Source organism: Podarcis gaigeae (assembly GCF_964106915.1).
Source record: "Podarcis gaigeae genome assembly, chromosome: 13".
Lineage (NCBI taxonomy): Eukaryota > Metazoa > Chordata > Lepidosauria > Squamata > Lacertidae > Podarcis > Podarcis gaigeae.
The window spans coordinates 981,341-1,002,363 of NC_139689.1; the positions used below are offsets into that span (position 1 = coordinate 981,341).

The 21,023-nt window shown below is 54.4% G+C and overlaps 1 protein-coding gene across 3 annotated transcripts; it reads right to left on the reverse strand.

The window, feature by feature from the left end:
* Positions 1 to 3,343: 3,343 nt before the first annotated feature.
* NAT16 (N-acetyltransferase 16 (putative)) lies at positions 3,344 to 19,502 on the reverse strand. Of its 3 annotated transcripts, XM_083707058.1 has the most exons (5): positions 19,358 to 19,502; positions 14,329 to 14,463; positions 10,320 to 10,538; positions 7,106 to 7,330; positions 3,344 to 4,538 (listed from the first exon to the last, which is right to left on the reverse strand). In XM_083707058.1, exons 3-5 carry the CDS (start codon positions 10,506 to 10,508, stop codon positions 3,981 to 3,983), a joined length of 972 nt encoding a protein of 323 aa, XP_083563184.1. In that variant the 5' UTR covers positions 10,509 to 10,538; positions 14,329 to 14,463; positions 19,358 to 19,502; the 3' UTR covers positions 3,344 to 3,980. The 3 variants fall into 3 exon arrangements, with proteins under 3 accessions (XP_083563184.1, XP_083563185.1, XP_083563186.1); XM_083707059.1 differs by lacking the exon at positions 14,329 to 14,463; XM_083707060.1 differs by lacking the exons at positions 14,329 to 14,463; positions 19,358 to 19,502 and adding an exon at positions 7,763 to 7,956 and having other exon boundaries at positions 10,320 to 10,456.
* Positions 19,503 to 21,023: the final 1,521 nt, after the last annotated feature.

Genomic DNA, 21,023 nt, shown 5'->3' on the forward strand with positions numbered 1-21,023 from the left:
TCAACACCAACTTCGTTGGACTGGTCATGTTGTGTGGATGCCTGATGATCGTCTTCCAAAGCAACTACTCTATTACAAACTTAAAAATGGAAAGCATAATGTTGGTGGTCAACAAAAGGGGTTCAAAGACTCTCTCAAGGCAAATCTTTAAAAATGTAGTATAAACACTGATAATTGGGAAACACTGGCCTGCGAGTGCTCCAGTTGGAGAACAGCCTTTACCAAAGATGTCTTGGGCTTTGAAAATGCTCAAACTCAGGACACAAGGGAGAAATGTGCTAAGAGGAAGGCACGCTTGGCAAATCCACACCAGGATCAACTCCCGCCCGGAAACCTATGTCCCCACTGTGGAAGGACGTGTGGATCCAGAATTGGCCTCCACAGTCACTTACGGACACAACAGGCACAGTTGAATATGCTTGAAATTAACAATTAGGTCCAAAGTACCTGTGTATCTGAAGAAGTGTGCATGCACATGAAAGCTTATACCAAGAACAAACTTAGTTGGTCTCTAAGGTGCTACTGGACAATTTATCCAACCCTGCACCTTAGGTTGCCTTTGCTGTTGTTTAGTCGTGTCCGACTCTTTGTGACCCCCTGGACCAGAGTACGCCAGGCACTCCTGTCTTCCACTGCCTCCCGCAGTTTGGTCAAACTCATGCTGGTAGCTTCGAGAACACTGTCCCACCATCTCGTCCTCCGTCATCCCCTTCTCCTTGTGCCCTCCATCTTTCTCAACATTAGGGTCTTTTCCAGGGAGTCTTCTCTTCTCCTGAGGTGACCAAAGTCTTAGAGCCTCAGCTTCAGGATCTGTCCTTCCAGTGAGCGCTCAGGGCTGATTTCCTTCAGAATGGAGAGGTTTGATCTTCTTGCAGTCCATGGGACTCTCCTCCAGCACCAGAATTCAAAAGTACCCATTCTTCGGTGATCAGCCTTCTTGATGGTCCAGCTCTCACTTCCATACATCACTACTGGGAAAACCATAGCTTGAATTACACAGACCTTTGTTGGCAAGGTGATGTCTCTGCTTTTAAGGTTGCCTACTCCTGTCCTATTCCTCCATCATCATCATCATCATCATCATCATCATCATCAGTGTACCCCTTCCATCTATCTGGGTTCCCCCAGCCACTCTGGGCCCCTTCCAACGTATATCAAAACCATCAAACATCTTAAAACCTCCTTATACAGAGCTTTAATGGTGTATTCTAAATGCATGATGGTTAAAAGAAATGCAATACGAAGATGCAAGCAGTATGGTGATCAGAGGAGCAAAGCTTTTGGGGGGGGAGGCAATGGGGTGCTATTTGTGCTTCAGCCATTCCCTCCACTTCCCCCAATCCCCGACCCCCAGCAATTTCTTTGCTGGTTCTTCAGTCTGCTAAGATTTCAGGACAAAGAAACACACAGATGAAGAGGGGTTTACCCCCTGACCTTCCATGAGAGCTGTGTATTTTCACTTACATGCAAGAATTGTGTTTAGAGGGACCCAGGGCTCAGGTACAAACTCTCTACAAATCGTGAGCAGAGTCCCTAAGGTAGTTGGACGGCGCGTCGTCTGCCTTCTTCCAGGAACTCTGGCAGCCAAACTGGATTGCTCTGCTTTCCTTTGGGTGAGGGGGGTGGTCTTGGTCATCTGGGCAGCCCAGGACATCCAGGCATAGCCCAGGCTTGCACCCCCAGAGACACGTCATCGTCTCTGGAGACATACGGATGCCCACAACAGCTCAAAAGCGCCCGGACATTAAGAAGAGCTTGCAGAACCAGGCCAAGGGCCCACCAAGCAGCCTTCCGTTCTCGCAGCGGCCTCTCATACCATAACAACAATACCATAGTCTCTCATTTCTTCTTTTGCTCATAATTCAGTTCCTGGGCTAAGCAGATGCCCACTATGGGTAACTCACAAGCAGGATCGGGGCCCAAGAGCAACTCTCCCCTCCTGTGGCCACCAGAGCTGAACACAATATTCCAAAGGCTGTTGCAAGATATACTGTCCTGTATCTTCCAAAGACGTTTCAAACGAAACTGCCAATCTTAAGCGGGGGAAACGGTGGCAAACGTGTATACTTTTTGTAATGTGTAGATATAGAGCGTCTATCTTTAGGCTGTTGTATTTCTTTTATGTGAACCGCCCCACGCGCAAGGACGCGTTTGCAGAAAATGCAGTGTATAAATAAATATGTCTCGTTATGGAGAGCTCAATTGAGAGACAAGGCGACCCTTAAATTCTGGGTCGTGGGTTCGAATTCCACGTTGGGCGAATGATTCCTGCATTGCAGAGGGTTGGGCTAGATTACCCCGGGGATCCCTTTCCAGTTCTATGATTCTGTGAATGTGTGTGTGAGAAAGAGTGAAAATTCCCTCCTAAAGAACCTGCTAATCGTTATTTCTAATGGGGCAGAACAGCAAAGCAAAGGCGATTAGTAGGGGCAGGTGGTTAGAGGACGGCCTCCCACCAGGAGTGACTGGCTGGCTAATAATATTAATAATAACAACAATAATTTTATATTTTATACCGTGCACATCTGGCTGGGTTTCCCCAGCCACTATGAGCAGCTTAAAGTATATTTAAGTGCAGCTAAGCCCACCTGCAAGGCAGAATAGCAGCCACCCATCTCTCACACAGACCAGGATACCAGATTCCCACAAATTGGAGGAAAGGCAGGAAAGTGTGTAATATTTTTTTGGGGGGGTGTTGTGTGTGTTCTGGGGTCACCCATCAGCTCCAACCCCCAAGGGATCCGGCAGGCAGGCCACCACGTGCAGCGCAAGAAAGGTCCCCACACATTTTGCACACCATAGATTTATAAATATATCTCCATTTACAAGAATCTAATATTGCACGTTAGTCAGTCTGAAAGCGGCGCTAGGGGGAAAGGGGTGGGGGGCTGGGGGAGTGCAAGGCAAGATCACGGGGAGGGGGCAGTGGGGGGGGGTGTCCGCCAAGCCCCGCAAGGTCTCTTCTGCAGGGACCGGGGAGGTCGCGGCGACCTTGGTGCCTTCCGCCATCAGTCATCACATCACCGGCCTCCATCGCCACGTCAACCGTTGCCAGGCGCCGCCCCGTGCGTCAGCCTCGTTGCTAGGCTCCCTCAGCCGCTGCCATGTCAACCGTTGCAAGGGGGGGCCTCCTCCGTCACCATGTCAGCTGTTGCTAAGCGCCTGGCTGGGGGGGGGAGGAAAGGGGCGGAGGGGGGCTGCACAAGTGAAAGGGGCTATTGCTGTGCGACTATCGCTGCCCCCCACCCGAAAACACACACTAAAGTCTGGGAGGAGCCAGTGGCTCTCTAGTGGTCCCTGCCCCCCAGGACCTCATATGGGCTTCCCTTAAAAGTGTCTGTTGCACCACAACGTCCGGGAGAACCCCAGCCTCCGTTTTAAAGAAAGCCAGGTTTCTGGCCCTCATGGACCTAGAGATGAGCTTGCAGTGATGGGATCTGTTCCAGGTGGAATCTCAGCGGCTCGTGATCCTCAGAGCCGAGGGCTGCAAAGAGCAGGTGGAATCTAGGCCAAACTCCTCTTGGTTTCCCCTGCAGCGCTAAGACCCGGATTGTTTGATTATTTATCTCAAGACAGAGGCAGCCGCAGAGGCCTCCTGCTCTCTCCCCCACCCATGGGTGCCTGCTGCTCGGGGTGGGGGGTGGGCAAGGCCCGCCACCCCCAATTTCTCTGCTGCTGCCCCATCCAGCTCCCTGGACGGAACCACCCACATTGCTAACTGCTGCCCAGGGAAGGAAGGGAGAACTGGGGTTTCATCCTCTACGTGGAGGTGGGGGGGCACTGGGTTTGGGTCGGGGTAACCAAGTATTTCCAGGATAAAATGTTAAAAGGCTCAGAAAGTGCTGCGTTGCAGGGGAGTGGGGGGATGGAGGAGGGAGGGAGGGAGGGGAGAGGGAGGGGAGGAGGGGGCCCCGCCGCTCCTCCCTCTCCCCCCCACCCCTGAGCCCCCCGCCGCTGCCCCCTTGGCCTCCCCCAACCCCTCAGATATCGGACTCCAGCAGGTACTGTTCAGTGTAGTCCTTGGCCAGCTCCAGGCCCAGGGCCGATTGGCAGAAGGTGGCCATGTCTAACCACAGGGCCGGCTCCAGGAAGAGCTGGCACATGACCTTCCCCTGCTGGGCGGCTGGCACCTGGAGGCGCAGGTGGTGGAGCAGCTGGCTCTTGACGTGCGCCAGGTTGCGCCCGAAGGCGTCGATGTTGAGGTAGAACCAGTCCTCTCCCAGCGGGATGGGGAAGGGCCGGGTGCTGAGGGTGGCCACGGTGGGGCGGGCCTTCTGGTCAACCACCCAGCAGAGGTCCTTCTTCATCAGCAGGCCCAGGTTGCCGGCGGTGGCCTTGAAGGGTTGCCAGTCTTGGATGATGGTCTGGTTGGGCAGAACCTCCCTCTGGAAGGACTCCTGCAGGACCACCTCGGGGACCTCGCTCTCCAGGAGGAGCTCGGACGGCTCCGGGCAGAAGCCGGCCTCGGCCAGCGCCAGCACCACAGCGTCAAGGCGGGAGAGGAGCTCTTGGGCATCGAAGCGCACCAGCAGGATCCCCTGGAGAGAGGAAGGAAGAGGAAGGGGAGGAAGAAGAGGAGGAGAAGAATTCAGAGCAGGAGAAGGAGAAGAGGTTCCACCAGGTGGTGGAGTTGAAGGCATTCTCCTCACCTGGAAAGGTCCTGAGATGGAATCAGAGAGTTCTTTCTCAGGATCTGACCACAAGCAACCCAGGACCAGAGGCCAACTGAAGGCAGCTCTACCTGCTGAGACAGAGACAGCCCCACCCCACAGCTCTCTCTTTGCAGTCTCCCCACCCACTTGGGACCTGACCTCAGTCCTGAAACATGCATGGGAAGAGGGGGCACAGCTGGTTTGCCCAAAGCGAGTTGCTGAGCTGAGAAGCTGCCAGAACAAAGGGCTCTTGCGAAGGAAGTTGAAAGGTGCCAAATTGTGGCACCACTGAAATTTGAAAGCTCAGAGTCCCCCACTTGGGATGGGGGGCAGACGGCAGCTGCACCCCATAACCTATTTGACACAGGTTCAAGGACCCAGAAGGCTGTCTGAGTCTCTTCAGAAAGCACCACCCCTCGCTCCACTTTGGGACAGGCCCCTGGAGTCATAGAACTGCAGGATAGCTCTGTGGGTTGGAGCCTGGTGCCGATAATGCCAAGGCTGTGGGTTCAAACCCCATATTGGCCAGCTGCATATTCCTGCATTGCAGGGGGTTGGACTAGATGATCCTGGGGCTCCCTTCCTGTGGGATATTGAAATTGAAATACTTTATTGTCACTTGTACAACTTGTATACAGTGAGATTACATGAGCACCCCCCACTCAGCTCTCTTAGTCTTAATTCCCCTTGTTTACTGTTGCACACCCACCAAACCTGAAAGTCAGTTGCCCTGTTGTTATCTTTTTATTCAGCAGCCTAACAGCCCCTGGATAGAAGCCGTTCTTTACCCTGTTGGCGTGACTAATCCTGCTTCTATATATTCTGCCCGAGGGCAGGAGATCAAGAAAGTGCTGGCCAGGGTGTGAATCATCCCTGAGGGTTTTCCTCACTCTCCTGAGGCAACCTTCTTCTGCTATTTCATCCAGCGGATTCACAGGACAGCCCATAATATCTTGCGCTGTATTCACCACCCTCTGTAGGCACTTCCTATCAGTTGATGTCAAACCAGCATCCCACACCATGATGCAGTATGAAAGGACACAGTGCAATGCAGTCAAACCAACAATTCAGGTTTTCTAGACAGTCACATGGTGGGCGCTGAGAGGACTCTGTGAGGGACACCCCCTCTGTGCCCTGACAGGGTGGGGGGCGTAGCCAGGTATCTCCTCCCACCTGCCTGCGAATATCCTCTTTCTTCTCTTTTTCCATCACTCTTCCCAACAAGCCAACATATAAGAACATCTGCATGTCTGAGCTCCAAAGCTCAGACATCGCTTTAAGCCAGACTGAAGGATGTCTTGGAAGCTGAATAAACATTTTAAGCCGGCCTGAACAAAGCTGCTGTATCAGTTACTCTTCAACAAGAGTACAGTCGTACCTTGCTTCTCAAACAGAATACGTTCAAACACCTAGAAAATGTTCAAAAACCAAGGTGTGGCTTCCAATTTTCTGCAGGAGCTTCTTGCACTCAGTAGGAAGCCATGGAAGATGCGTCAGACATTCGGCTTCCAAAAAACGTTTGGAAACCGGAACACTCACTTCCAGGTTTGCGGTGTTCGGAGCCAAAACAGATGGGTACCAAGCCGTTTGAGAACCAAGGTACGACTGTAAATGCTCTTTTTACAAGATTGTTTGTGTGCGATTATTATTCTAAGGGGAGAAAAGTTGGGAAATACCAGGGAAAACCAGTCTGCCTTAAAGCAATCCAGGATCGCTTAAACCGAAAGCCTAAAACATGGGTAGGCAAACTAAGGCCCGGGGGCTGGATCCAGCCCAATCGCCTTCTTAATCCAGCCCGCGGACGGTCCGGGAATCAGCGTGTTTTTTACGTGAGTAGAATGTGCCCTTTTATTTAAAATGCATCACTGGGTTATTTGTGGGGCATAGGAATTCATCCATATTTTTTTCCAAAATATAGTCTGGCCCCCCACAAGGTCTGACGGCCCCCTGCTGAAAAGGTTTGCTGACCCCTGACCTAAAAGTTGCCTCTCTAAAATGCAAAGGGATGCACTCTGTTGAACTCACAAGGAAGGAGGGATAATCTCTTAAGAACTAAAGAAGAAGAGTTTGGGTTTGATATCCTGCTTTATCACTTCGCAAAGGAGTCTCAAAGCGGCTCACATTCTCCTTTCCCTTCCTCCCCCCCAACAAACACTCTGTGAGGTGAGTGGGGCTGAGAGACTTCACAGAAGTGGGACTGGCTCAAGTCACCCAGCAGCTGCAGGTGGAGGAGCGGGGAAGCGAACTCGGTTCACCAGATTACGAGTCCACCGCTCTTAACCACTACACCACACTGGTTCTAATGCTCTCTCAGCATCTATTCACATCCCGACAATTCCCTGATCCCCTGCCAGCCCGGCTTGATCCCCACCGTCTCTGTGCATGCGCAGAGTTCCTCCCTCCCTGTGTTCTGGCACCGGGAGGGCATACCTCTGTCCAGGCGGCCCCCTCACCTGCTTGGCGATGACGCGGTACTTCTTGAAGTCTTTGGGTCCCAGCTTGTCGTCCCGGGTCAAGCGCGACACCTTGACCTCGGGGTGCTTCTCCTTGACCATCTCCGAGCAGAAGCGCTGCAGGACCCCGGCCACCCCTTTCCCTCGCTCCCAGGGGGCCACGCGGAGCCCCTCCACCAAAGCCGTCTCCCCGGCGTCAATGATGTAGACCGACTGGAGCCCAATCTGGTTGGTGGGTTGGGGGGGGGGGAATGGGAGGGATGGGGAGAGGGAGATATAGGGCGGGGGAGGGAGGAGGAGGGGAGGGGAGAGAGCAGAGAGTTTAACCCTTAGTGCGCTGCACCAAGTCACCTACAATCTTGAAAAAATCTGTAATTGGAAAAAAATGGTGGCGTTAATTAAACAAAGTTAGGTGAGGGAGGGGGGCAGGTGGGGGCGGGCGAGGGGGGGTTGGGCAAGGATGGAGGCAGAGAGAGAGAGAGGTCTGGGGTGGGGGGAGACCGCTGTTCAAATGCCAAGCGTTGGCACACATTTTTAAGCAATTACATGAAAAGAGAACAACAACAAAAATATACAGGCATATAGAGGGGTTTATATATATAGATATATATATTTATATATAGGGAAGATCACAGAGTAAGCTGATCATACTAGTACCATTGGACGGGGCCCTTTACGCTACGGGGGTCTCAAGAGCAGAGACACAGAAAGAGGGAGACATTTATTTTGGAAACTTGGGTCCTGAGGCCGAACTGTAAGGATTTAGGATCCGCGCTGCAGCAGCCCCTCCACGGTTCCTCCGAGGGAGCCCCCGCCACCTTCCTGGACGGGGGGCCTGATCCCCCACACACCTACGTGAATAAAATCCAGCGAAAATCATTCGGTTTTTATCCATTGCTTTTTTTTTCTTTTTATTATAATTATTTTTAAAAAACAGAGAGAAAGAAGAGAAAGAGATAGGGAAGCAGAGAGAGAGAGAGAGAGAGAGAGACAGAAAGGAAAAGTCCAGAATGAAGCTGGAAACAGAATCCCATTAAATCATCAGTAGACGGGAGAGAGAGAGAGAGAGAAAGAGAGAGAGAAAGAGGTGAGGAACGCCCAGGCACCAGAACTGGAGGAATTGCAGTCAGGAAGGGTCCCCCAAAGGTCATCTAGCCCAGCCCAGGAGTCACTGTTAAGCGGGCTTGTGGGTTTGGGCCGAGGGAGGGGCGATGGAAGGCGTGCCAACCTCTTTCCATCCGCAGGTGACCCCAGCAAGTGAGAGCTTTAATGCCCAACCCTTGCCTTGGAGGCATACAGCATCCTCAGGACATAATAATAATAATAATAATAATAATAATAATAATAATTGGACCATCTAACGGCCCACAGAGAGAAAGGCTATAAGCCTACAGTTCTCCCCCAAACAGTCCAGACTAAGATTTCATGCAGGCTGACCCATATGTGTTTGAGATTTGCAGATTTTGGGAAACATCCCATAATTTGGGGGGGGTGCTCCCCACACACACACACTGTCCTTACCAAATGCAATTAAGGCTAGGGGGGGGGGTCCAATCGCATCCATCCTGTAGGATTTAGGCTCCCACTTAAATTGGCAGAATCGGCTGGCGGCAGATTTTGAATGGAGTTTGGCTCCATTTCTCAGCTGCTCCCCCCCCCTTTTCCTGGAAACACCCCCCCCCGGACAAGGAGGGGGCGAGTGCGAAAGCCACGTCCAGTTGCGGTGCCGACGTTACACACGCGTGTGCGACAGACTTACCCATAAGCTCCAGGCTCCCCAATTTCCCCACCCCAAACCCAACATGTGTGAAGAGTGCGATCTGGGGGGTGGGTCACAAAGGACCCCTTTTCTCTGCCCCCCCCTGAAGCTGGCACCAGGGGTACAGAAGTGGGAGGGGGCACCAGGAGGTCTCGGGCTGCTCAGGACCCTGCTATGGAGCAAAAGGCACGGAAGATCGCAGGAGGAACCGCTTCCCTCTCCTCGGAAGATCTGCCTGGATCGGGGCCGTGGAAATCCAGTTTGCCTCCCCTAAGTGTAAGGAGGCCAGGAGACCCCTGAGGATGCTGGATCAGGCCAGTGGGGGCCCAACTAGTCCAGCATCCGGGGGCCAAACAGGTGCCGCAAAGGCAAACCCACAAGCAGGATTCGAACACAGGATCCGAATGCCCTCTGGCAGATTCCAGCAGCTGGGATCCAGACGCCTAGGCATGGATTTCTCCAGTCCTCTTTTAAAGCCATCCAAGTTGGCAGCCATAGTTTATCTGTGCCCTGTATGAAAAACGGCTTCCTTCTCTCCGCCCTGAATCGCCAGCACCAGATCCCCTGGGTGATCCCGAGATCCTGCGTTGGGAGAGAGGGAGGAAAGCCTTTTCCGCTCCACTTTCTCCTCGCCCTGCATAATTTCGCAAACTCCCTCACCTGCTCTCTAAAGTCCCCAACGCAGCAACCTTCCCCCTACAGGGGAGTCGCTCATCTTCCTCCATCGCTTTGGCTGCTCTCTTCTTTCCCCAACTCTGCCATATCCATTTCGGGGTGAGGCGACCAGAACGGCACACCTATCATTTCAAATGTGGTTGCGCAATGGCTCTTTTCCTATTGATCCCTAGCCTGCGAGAGATACTATATCATTTGAATCGCCTCCATGGTGGTTTTGTGGTTATAGATCACCTTTTTCCTTTTTTTTTTTTTTTTGCAGAATCGCAGAGTTGAGAGGGACCCCTAAAGGTCATCCAGCCCAACCCTGGCAGCGCAGGAATCACAGCTGAAGCACCTGGCCTCTCCTTAAATAACCTGCCACGAATCGTGGGAACTGTAGAATTGGAAGGGACCCCCAAAGGTCATGTAGCTCAACCCTCCCTGCAACGCAGGAGCTGCAGCTAAATTTCATTTGCAGGCTCTGAGGGCTTTTGCTTCTGCATCCTGCCATTCCTATTCCCTTGCAGGAAAACAACAACGGTAAGGCTAGAACCACAAGAGTTGCAAGGGACCCCATGTGGTCATCCAGCCCAACCCGCTGCAGTGCAAGGATCCTGGCAGGCAACGACTTAGTCCGAGTTGCTCCATAGCAGCACCCACCAAGACGACCCCCCCCGTCCATTTCAGCCCCCCAGGTGGCAGAGGTCCTCTCCCCCCAGCCTCCCAGGGACTGCTCTGGGGGCCCTGGGAGGGGGGAGAGGATGCATCTGGCCGGCCCGGCCCCCCCACCGCTCTCACCACAGCTCCGTTCTTCTTGGCCAGCACGACGGTGCGGTTGGGCTCCCGGATCCAGGCATGGTAGCGGCTGGGGAGGTAGTCCAGCCCCCCGTAGATGCCCTTCGACATAGCCAGGATCTCCTCAAACTCCTTCTCGGTGGCCACCACAAACTCCAGCTGCGAGTCGGCGCTGGGGCTCTCCAGCTTCATGTCTACACGCGAGGCTACAGACTTGTGCGGCTGCAGGGAGATAAACCTCCATGAAAACCACCCTGGGGGGGGTCTCTGCGCTGGCCGGGGTTCCCCAAGCGCCAGGGGCCTCTGAAAACAAGCCGGTTAGACAGACACAGAAGGGCAGGGAAGGGGGGGGCACTCCAGGCGCTTTGCTGCCTGGGGAGGGAGGGGGAGACGTGGCCCCTGCCCACCGCAACCCACAGGTCCCAAATCCAAAAGGGGACAGTTCTGTGATCCTAAGAGCCCTGCCAGATGAGGCTAACGGCCCATCTATAATTGGAGAGTCAAAAGGGACCCCGAGGGTCATCTAGCACAACCCCCTGCAAGGCAGGAATTGTCCAGCCTCCTGTTCTTTCGGGTGCCTGTTATGTGAAACCCACAAGCAGGGTCCGAGTGCGAGAGCTGAGCTCGCCCCTCTCCAGAGACTGGCATTTGCTGCCTCTGACTGTGGAAGGAGATTGTTGAGGCCAGGAGCTCATGATGGGCTTATTCTCCTCCTCCGTGAATTTTTCTGATCCTCTTTCCAAGTTGGTGGCTCTTGTGGGAGGGAGTTCCACAGTCTAAATAGTCCTGTGTGAGGAATCTTCCTGGTATCCGTCCTGAATCTGTCCTCTTGGGAGATCAAGCAGGGGGGAATGTGGGGCAGGCCATGTTTAGCACTGCACCCATTCCAGGCTCTGAGCTTCTGCACACCACTGCCTGGGGTTGGTCAGTCAGTCTGTCTGTCTGTCTGTCTGTCTGTCTGTCTCCCACTCACACACACACAGACACACACACTGCAAAAATATTCCTTGTGCACAGGGCTTTTGGAGGTGCTGGGGAGGGTTAGCTTCTAGAGTATGTTTCCTCCCCACCCACCCCCAAAAATCTTGTTTTCTCTGTGGCTCTGCTCTTCTTTCTACCTGGTTGTTTTGAGACACATTTTTCCCTCTCCACAGAGCCACACCTTAAGATGCCATTCCGGACCAGAATGTTTTTTAGGGCGCATACAAAATACAAACAAGCAGACGTCTTATTATGGACTGCCTTTGTTCCTTATTGCCAGTGTGTCAAAGCCAAACCCTTCGCTGTTGCCTCTTCATCCAAATCGTGTTTGCAGGAAAAACAATCATTTCAAAGGCAAAAAAGAAAAGGAAAAGGAAAGGGGGGGAAAGTGTGTTTTTCCGAAAGGTGAGGTCAGCAAAGGTAAGGTCTCTTCACGGAGGTATAATGTTCATCCATTGACACCCACCCACTCCAGAAACTGGGATTACTGGGGAAACTAAGAAGGGGCATCACAGAGACAGGGCGTTTCTGATTTCCCAACTCTGTGCAGAATAACAAGATTCAAACCGTGTGAACAGGACTCAGCTGGGATATGGAGACGTGCTCTTCCTGGTCCTTCTCACCCTCCCCACAAATTCTCCCAGCCAATTGTCCCGTCAGGTGAAAAATCCAGGTAACCCCTGGAAGCAGCACCAGGGCAACAAGGTCCATTTTACCTGAAGTGTCACAGCAGAAAACCCTCCCCAAATCAGGTGTGCTGAGCCTGCGTCCCACATGGAGGCCCCCCCATAACCTGGGGCCGCTCTCCTGATCTAACCAGTGCAGAACTAGCCTCTCTGTGTCCCTGCAAGCTTCCCACCCTCAGGGAGAGGCGGGGAAGGGTACCTTCAGAAGAATGTCAGCACAACCTGCTGGATGAGGCCCAAAGCGGCGCATCTAGTCCAGCGCCCTGCCCTCACAGGGGACAACTCGGTGCCTCAACTGGGAAGCCCCCGAGCCAGGACCCGAGTGCAAGAGCCGCACTCTCCGCCTGCCCCCCCCCACATGTGGTTTTCAGCCACTGGTATTCGGAAGCATTTACCGCCTCCAACTTTGGAGACAGGAAACAACCCTCTCTTCCTCTGTAAATTCGCCTCCTCCTCTGTTGCAGCCACCCAAGTTGGTGGCGTCCATTGCCTCTTGTGGCAGGGAGTTCCGCAGTTGCGTGGAGAAGGGCTTGCTTTTCTGAGTCCTGAATCCTCCAACATTGGAAGTCCACAATAATAATAATAATAATAATAATAATTTATTATTTATACCCCTCCCATCTGGCTGGGTTTCCCCAGCCACTCTGGGCGGCTTCCAACAAAACACTAAAATACAATAACCTATTAAATATTAAAAGCTTCCCTGAACAGGGCTGCCTTCAGATGTCTTCTAAAAGTCTGGTAGTTGTTGTTCTCTTTGACATCTGGTGGGAGGGCGTTCCACAGGGCGGGCGCCACCACCGAGAAGGCCCTCTGCCTGGTTCCCTGTAACCTCACTTCTCGCAGGGAGGGAACCGCCAAAAGCCCTCGGAGCTGGACCTCAGCATCTGGGCAGAACGATGGGGGTGGAGACGCTCCTTCAGGTCTACTGGGCCTTTGGGGCCATTTAGGGCTTTCAAGGTCAGCACCAACCCTTTGAATTGTGCTCGGAAATGTCCTGGGAGCCACAAGTTCTAAATGATAGCACTTTCTCTTCCGTTGGCTTGTCAGCTATGCCGAAATATAGTTCGGCTACGTGCTGCGTGAACCTTTTCCCCGCCCTGAATCTTCTGACGTCCTCACACACCGGCTGGCGGGAGGGGGCAGGTGGGGGCCATAAGATTTCAGCTTAAGTGGGCAGCTGTAACTGCAGCCAGACCCCAGGGAGTGGGAATGTCATATTCTGAAGGGTTTTGTGTTATCTGAAAGGGGGCGAAGGCTGCAGAGCCCAGAGGTGGGTGGGCAGAGTGAGTTTTCGGACTGTCCGAAGTTGGTGTGGGAAGGAGAAAAGGCCCAGCTTGTCAATTTAGGCAGCCTTCCCCTTGTTTTGGGAGTTGCAGCAATGGCCCCAGCCCTTGTTCCACCACAAAATGAGCATCTATCCACGGGGGAAAAATCGGGGGACCCTTTTCTCATCCAGGAAAGGACTAGCCTGGTCTGCACCCCAATTTTCCGGTGGAAGCAGTATTAAGTCAAGGAAGCAAACATCTCCTTTCCTATCGTGTCCCAGCCACAGCTCGAGCCCCTTTCTTAACTCCAGTGGGTTTACTCAGAAGTAGGTGCATTGTCAGCTGCAGCTTAGGAACTTGCTCCCCCAACCCCACCCCACATTTGCCAAGCGTGGGAACTTAAGAGAAATTGAAAAATGCCTTCAGAACCCTCCAGCCCCCCATCAAAGAAGGGGGTGCCAATTATAGGGCACCCACAAAACTTTGGTGCCACCCGAAGCCGGGTTCCGAGGCTGTGGGGCATATGACATCATGACCCCCATAACCTGGGGGCCAAGTTGGAGCTCCTGCACTTAGGCAAGGGTCCCCCACCCCACTTATTCCAGACAGTACCTAAGTCTTAGCAAACCACCCATTTTGCTACTGGCACCTAAAAATGAAGGTGCCCAGTGGGCCAAATCCACGATAACTGTCGGGGGACGGTTCCATTCCATGTTGTGCATTAAGAAAGCGGGGTGCCCCCAGGCTTCCCTTTTCCCAGAAGGGGCTTACAACTAGACAGTTTACCCCCCCCCCCAGGTATGTTACTAGGAAGCAAAACATGCAGTCAGGAGGAAACCCCCCCCCCCACAGGGGAGTCTCTTCTTCAAGGCACAGCAAGTTACAATCCTGACTCTCGAAGAAAAAAGCCCCATTGATGTGGCCCTAGTGCTGCTCGCTGTCCCTCCCCCAAAATCCAGAACTGCCCCCCCGCCCCCCCCCAGAGTCAGCCGCTGTGCCTTGAACCCCCTGTTCCCACCGCCGCTACAGGCACTTGTGAAAAGTTCGACACCAGACAGAAACAAAAACAAAGGAAACCTCTGCTTTACGGGTCGTTGTTACTTGGCTGATCTGCTCCCAGGGACGCTCTCACTGGTGGGGAACTGGTGGTACTGGTGGTACTGGTGGTGATGCTGCTCCTGGCTCTGGCAGCCTCTGGCCTCAACCCAGGCGCTTTGGAGACAAAATCAGGACAATGAGGGGGGATTTCGATTCAGTCTGCCTTCACCAAAGAATCCCTCCCAGGTGGCCCTCCAACCTCTGCTTAAAAACCTCCAAGGAAGGAGCATTCACCACCTTCCAAGGGAGACCGTTCCACTGTCAAAACGGCTCTTAATGTCTTCCAAGTTCTTCCAGATGTTGAGTCAGAATCGCCTTTCCTGTAACATTGAAGCCGTGGGTTTGAATCCTACAGTCCAGAGCAGGAGAAAGCAAGCTGGCTCCTTTTCCCATGTGCCATCCCTTCAGATGACCTCTCTGTGGGAATGTTCAGGGATGCAGGGAATGTTCAGGGATATACTGACTGATTATAGCCTTTCCAACTTGTGTAAACAAGTTCACAATTTAGCAGAGTAACATTCCCCTTTTTAAACTCACAGCGGATGCGTTTGCTCAGGCTTGCTGAAGCCTGTATAATAACTGTTCTGGTATTTCCCCCTTATTCCCTCATAAAAGATAAGACACAACACAGTCTTCTATAAAAGTATAAAAAGGTTTACTCACACATCATTCTGTTCACAATCGGATCCCAAAAGGCAGACTTAGCTTAGAAAAGTAACATGCACCTGGAAACTATCTCATAAGAAGACAGTCCCTTTGACCTCTCTTGGCTGGAAGCCCAAAGGGCATCTTTGGCTAAGCAGATATTGCTTCTTGGATACATGTATGGCTGCCCTGTGCTTTTGTCATTACCTGCACAGGTGAGGCCATGCCCACCTCTAGTCACATGCAGAGGAAGTCTGTCCCAGCCCAGAAGGAAACAGGAAGTTTACCTGCTGGCTGGACAAACGTTCCTCCCCATGTGTAAACACGTTCACTCTAAAAACGTTGTACTTGACTGCTCTTGTGTTTCACATCCCACACTCTCCCGTCTTCTCTTCTCCAAGTTAAACATCCTCAGCTCCTTCAACCGTTCCTCAGAAAGCTTGGTTTCCAGACCTTCCATCATCTTGCTTGCCCTTTTCTGCGCTCCTTCCAGCTTGTCAACATCCTTCAATTGGGGTGCCCAGGACCGGACACAAGACTCCAGGTGGAGTCTGACCGAGGCAGAAGAGAGCAGCACTATGGCTTTCCTTACTGACGGACACCATCCTCTCTCTGCCAGAGAATATCCCACGCCTGAAGAGGAACGGTTGAGGGAGTTGGATCTGTTTAGGCTGGAGAAGAGAAGACTAAGAGATGATATGAGAGCCATCCTCAAACATCTGAAGGACTTTCTTGTGGAAGGTGGAGCAAGCTTGTCTCCTGCTGCTTCAGGAACCCCCGAACCAAGGGGTTCAAACTATAAGAAGGGAGATTCCAACTAAACATCAGGAAGAACTTTCTGATGGTAAGAACCGTCCGACTGTCGAAGGAACTCCCTCAGAAGATGATGGACTCTCCTTCCTTGGAGGTTTGGAAGCAGAGGTTTGAAGGGGGCACCTGTCACAGACCCTTCCAGCTTTACAATTCGTCATTCTAATAGGAACTGCAGCTTTGCTCTCTCCTCAAATTGTGACCTCTGGGGCTGGCAGGGGGGGGGGTGAGTGAAGAGGTCAAGGAGGAAGACACCAGGACCTCAGCAAGCAGAAGAGTGGCTGATTTTGTGGGGTTGTGGCAAGGACAGACACACACCCCATGACCACAAGGGATACTGGAAACCCAAGCTCAGCCTTGGCTTGCAGGACCTGAGCTCCGGAAGCCCTTGACCCAGGTAAGGACTCGCACCTGAGACGCCAGGATCGCGTTTCCTCAGCAACTGATCATGAATATTCCATGCTGTGGAACTGGAGGCCTCTTCAGCCGGGAGACGAAAGAGGCCTCGGGAGAAACAAGGCCTGGAATATAAAACCAGGCGGAAACACACGAAAGACCGATATTTTCCATCTCCCTGCAGGTGGGTCAGAGGGATCCGTTTGCTCCCGCGGCAGGAGGGGCTTCACGTGAGGGAGATCTCAGATTCTTCCCCCCCCCCGCCCCATCCTCTCAACTCCAACACCACCAGCCAAAGAACCGTGTTCATTGCCAGGTCTTGGCCTTGGAAGGAATCATGTGACACATGGCAAGAAGGAAGGATTTCTGCTCACCTGCGAAGGGCACACAGAGGAGGGGCCTCTGTGCAATTCTGGGCATCGGGGGCAAAGCTGTCTGCTTTGGGAATGGGCTACTTATAGGGGCACTTGCAGCCATGCAAGCCTGTCCCCACCGCACCCCCAGAGAGCTGCATCACAGGCCTGCTTAAGTGCCCCCGCCAGTGAAGGAGATTCAGCGAACAGGCCAGCCGCACAGCAGGGCCTTCTCAGCGATGGCCCCACAGTGACTAATAATAAGCTAAGCAAACCAATTCAGTTCCTGAGGAGGAGCCTGTCTACCTCTTCTCCCCTGAGCCCCACGGGGACACCTCCATTGCCAAACCCTGAGGGCTGCTTTGGGATCGAGAGAGCGCTGAGAGTGGCATCTCCACAACTAGGAACCCCTTCGCCCCTAAGGAGGCAACGGCTGCCAAAGGTGGACCTGGCCTTTCAATTGCCAGGAGACAGTCAATGAATATCCAGGCCTCTTATGAAACTCAGCCAGTCTCTCTGCAGAATCTTCTGAGGGCAACCTGGCTGTTTGCCCTCTGCTGGTGGTCCTGAACCCACACAGAGATCTCCCCTCTGCTGATGACCCTGGCCTGGCCTGAGCCGTCACCCCCTCCTCAGTGGCACAACACTGGGGCTTGGATTTTGATCGTTGTTGACAGCTGGCACCCGTCTGTCTCGAGAGACAATGGAGTTTGCCTCCAGGGGTGAAGTACCGAAATGACCTCTCTGAGGCAAAACGTGTGTCGTGCATCTGGGGGTCCTGGGCTGCCCCAGATGACAAGACCCCCCTCTCAGCCTCACTGGTGTGGTCCAAAGGGAAGCAGCAGGAGCTGCTAGGAGGCAAACAAGGAACATTCCAACCATCACTGTGGATTTGTGTAGGGTTTACTCCCGAGTCGTTTCTTCTCCCGAAGATATCCCACAAGGCAGCGGAGGTTGAGGATCAGCGTTTTCCTTCTCCCTTCCCAGGTGGGTCAGCCCCACCTGCCCCTCACTTCCCTCTACAGCAGATCCAGAAACCGCCTTCTTGACCGCTGGACCCCGTCTTGGTCTCATGGACCGAAGGTGGACAAACTACCCCCAGAATGATGTTCCTCTGGCCTAACACCCCACACGCCCCACTTTGATTGTATGCGTGCGCACACAGCTATAGACCCACTTTGTGGCACTCTGTCCTCAAAAGGCGTCTAGGAGATTTGCTTCCCATGAACAAATAAATATTGCTTTGCAGCTGGACTGGCCAAAGGCACCCTGTCCTCAGGACGGCCAACGACCCGCGCTCTCCCCCCACCGCCTTGCGATTCCTAGAAACTGCCCTGGCGCAGAGACTTCGCTGCGTTATCTGATTCCGGCAACAGAGGGAGAAGCAGAAGACACGCCGCCTCTTCCCTGAATTGGCCGGGTCCTCTTTTCCTGCCGGAGGGAGTTCCGCAGTTTATCTGTGAAGAGGAGCTGCCGCCTTTTGTGCGCCATGGCCAGCGGGTGACCCTGTGGGGTTACGCTGCGATGGGGCAGAGATATGTGTGGGGAAGACGTGGGGGGAGAGGCAGCCCCTCCACCTGTACGGAGGGGGGGGAGAGGGGAAGCTGCGCCCCCCATACCCTTGGCGTGACCTCTGGCGCCGCGCTCCCCAACCCCCCACAATCAATCCCCATCGATCTTCACGGGGATTAATCAGGAACTGCCAAGACTGACGGGAATGGAAATTAACCAGGGGGGCCAATTAAAACGATCACCTCACCAGACTCCGCCCCCGCCCCCGATTCCCCAGCATTGAACCAGTTCCATATAAAGCAGATGGTGCTGGAGGGGGGGGCGCGGGGGGGGGGGCGCGGGGAGGGAGCAAGGAGCTTTGCAGCAACGCAGAGAGATCCTGATTGCCCTCCCACCCCCAAAGATCTGACGTGGAGGGGGGGGGGGAGAGGCAGGGTGGGGGTAGCAATGAGGCCCTGCTCCTCCTCCTTCATCTTTCCTGGCCGCCCTCCCTCCATCTCCCATCTCTCCCTCCCTCGCCCCCCCTCAGGGCTCCATCTGTGCCGATGACGCCCCCCCTTCCCAAGTCACATGCCCAGCCCTATAAATAGCAGGCACGAAGAAAGGAAATGTAACACCACCCCTCCCCTGGAAGTGGGGCGGGGGGGGGGAGAGAAAGCGGAGCGGGAGGGGGGCACCTGAGAATTCAATGGGGATCCACGCCGCCGCCAAGCATCTCTGGCTATTCGCCGCCTCCCCCCACCCCCCACAGGACGAAGCACAGGCCCCCTCCCCAGGCAAAGCCACAGGCCCCCTGCTGGGAGGGGCTTCTCTCTGAGGAGCTGGGAGGCGGTGGCCGGAAATGGACCCCCTCTTATCTCGGACCATTCCCGGGAGGGGCATTAATTGGCAGAAGAGGGACGGGGGGGGGCATAGCCAGGAGCGGCTCCCCAAGAGATTTTGCAGTGGGGAAGTGATGGGATCGTCGCTCACTTCGACGGGGGGGGGGGGGGGCTCCCATCGGCAGCCGGGAAGAAGACAATGCGGGGAGGGTTCTGCAAGACTGGGGGTGGGGGAGAGAAATGTGCAAGGAAGTCCTCGGTCAGCCCCCCTCCCTCTCAAAGATCAGGGCGGCTCCCAGGCCCCCTCCCATCTATTCTCCCCTTCGCGCACCTTCCCGCAAATATTCCCTGAGACCGATCTCCGTAAAATGGGTGTCCCTTTAGAAACTCATTCCCCCTTCCGGAATGAAAAAGGACGCGGAGATTCTGGGCTGGTGGGGGTGAGCTGCGCCCCCCCCCAATCCGCAGTACCTGCTGCGCGCAAGGAGAGAAGCAGAGCCGGGCGGAGGCCGGGAACCGAGGCTGGGTCGGTGGGTCTTCCTCCTCCTCCTCTTCTTCCTCGGTCCCTTTTCGCCCGGGCTGCGCGCGGAGAGCCCTCCTCCGCCTCCCCCTATAAAGATGGAGAGAAGCCCCGCCCACCGCCGGGAAGCCCCGCCCCCTCCTGGCCTCCGGGGCGGCGGGGGGTTCATCCCTCCTGCGCGGTGGGGGGGGGGCTCTCTCCCGACGTCAGAGACGAGGATGGAGGAGGAGAATGGGGGGGAGAGAGGGCATTTGGGGACAAGGGCGCAGGGCGGGGGAGGACCCAGAAAGGAGCCGGTGCTCGCGACCCCCCTCCCCCGCCAGGCTCCCGCGCAGGCTTGGCTGGAAGGACGGCGCCCCCACCCCACCCGAGTTAGCGCCGGAGACAGAAGACCCCCTGTTATGAGCCCCCCCCCCTCCAGAGCGCACCTGGCAGGTCGCGCAAGAGAGGAGTCCCCCAAACAGCAATAGGCTCACCAGCCGCGAAGGAATCGCGGGACTGCAGAGTGGCAAGGGACCCCCAGGGGTCATCCAGACCATCCCGCTGCAATGCAGGCGGGAGAGGCCGCTTTGGACTGCCCACCCAGCGAGGGCGTCGTAGTCAGAAGCTTCTAAGCCGGTGCGAGGAGGGAGGGGGACGGGGAGACCCCTCAGACCCTGCCGCTGAAAACTCACTCTGTTCCCTGTCCCGTCTGGGTGCGGATTTTTTTATCGCCTCTGCTTTTTCTTTTAAATTAAAAGTGAGGTTCGTTGTACAACCTTTAGGCGCCAGGCGGAAAAGTTCCCCTTCATCCAAGCCTTTGACATCCCTCTTAAATGGGGCGGGGGAGGTTTTGAAGGGGTGGGTCTTGTATTTTGTGTGGGTTTTTTATCTTGCATTCTTCTGTTGTAAACCGCCCGGAGATCTGCGGAGGGAGGGCGCTATACAAATTGAATAAATTCTTTTTTTCAAACCGTTAGTCTTAGACAAACTCGGGGGAGGTGCAGGACTCGAAACCCGCAGATCCGAAAGGAGCCCAGCGCCCTCCCAGGTGACGGGCAGGTTCACACATGCGCGCGTTTCTACACGCGCAGCCTCCCATCCAGGACCTGCGCTGCCTCTGGGCCAGGCCAGAACTGGCGCGGTGCGTTGGCCAAAGGCATCATCCGGAAGCGCTTCCAGACCAGCCCCCAAGGGCGCCCCTTTCCCGACTACCCCAGCGATCGCAAGTGGGGCAGCATGGAGGTGCCCCTTCTCCAGCCAGCCCCACACGGGACCCCCGGGTGAAGGGGGATTCCTAGACCTCCTTTCTGCTTCCTCTTCCACTCCTCTGCCCTCCGCTTCTGCCTTTCCTCGTCTACTTGAGCCTGATTCCACCTCTTATTCCTCTCATTCTTCTACGGGCTCTTATTTCCTCTCTTTTTTTCCTGCTCTTCTTTCCTCGCTCGATGACTTTGGCCCTTTGACGTGCCGGCCTTGTGCTCTCCCTTCCTTCCTTCCTTCCTTCCTTCCTTCCTTCCTTCCTTCCTTCCTTCCTTCCTTCCTTTTTTTCTTTCCTTCCTTCTCTCCTTTCCTTCCTTCCTTCCTCCCTCCCTCCCTTCCTTCCTTTACCTTCTTCCCTTCCTTTCCTTCCTTCCT

Coding starts and splice junctions, on each gene's coding strand:
- NAT16 (XM_083707059.1), bottom strand. CDS start 10,508: ATGAAGCTGGAGAGCCCCAGCGCCGACTCGCAGCTGGAGTTTGTGGTG. Junction 7,331..10,319: donor CCAAGAAGAACGGAGCTGTG/GTGAGAGCGGTG, acceptor CCCACCAACCAG/ATTGGGCTCCAGTCGGTCTA. Junction 4,539..7,105: donor ACCGCGTCATCGCCAAGCAG/GTGAGGGGGCCG, acceptor TCCTCTCTCCAG/GGGATCCTGCTGGTGCGCTT.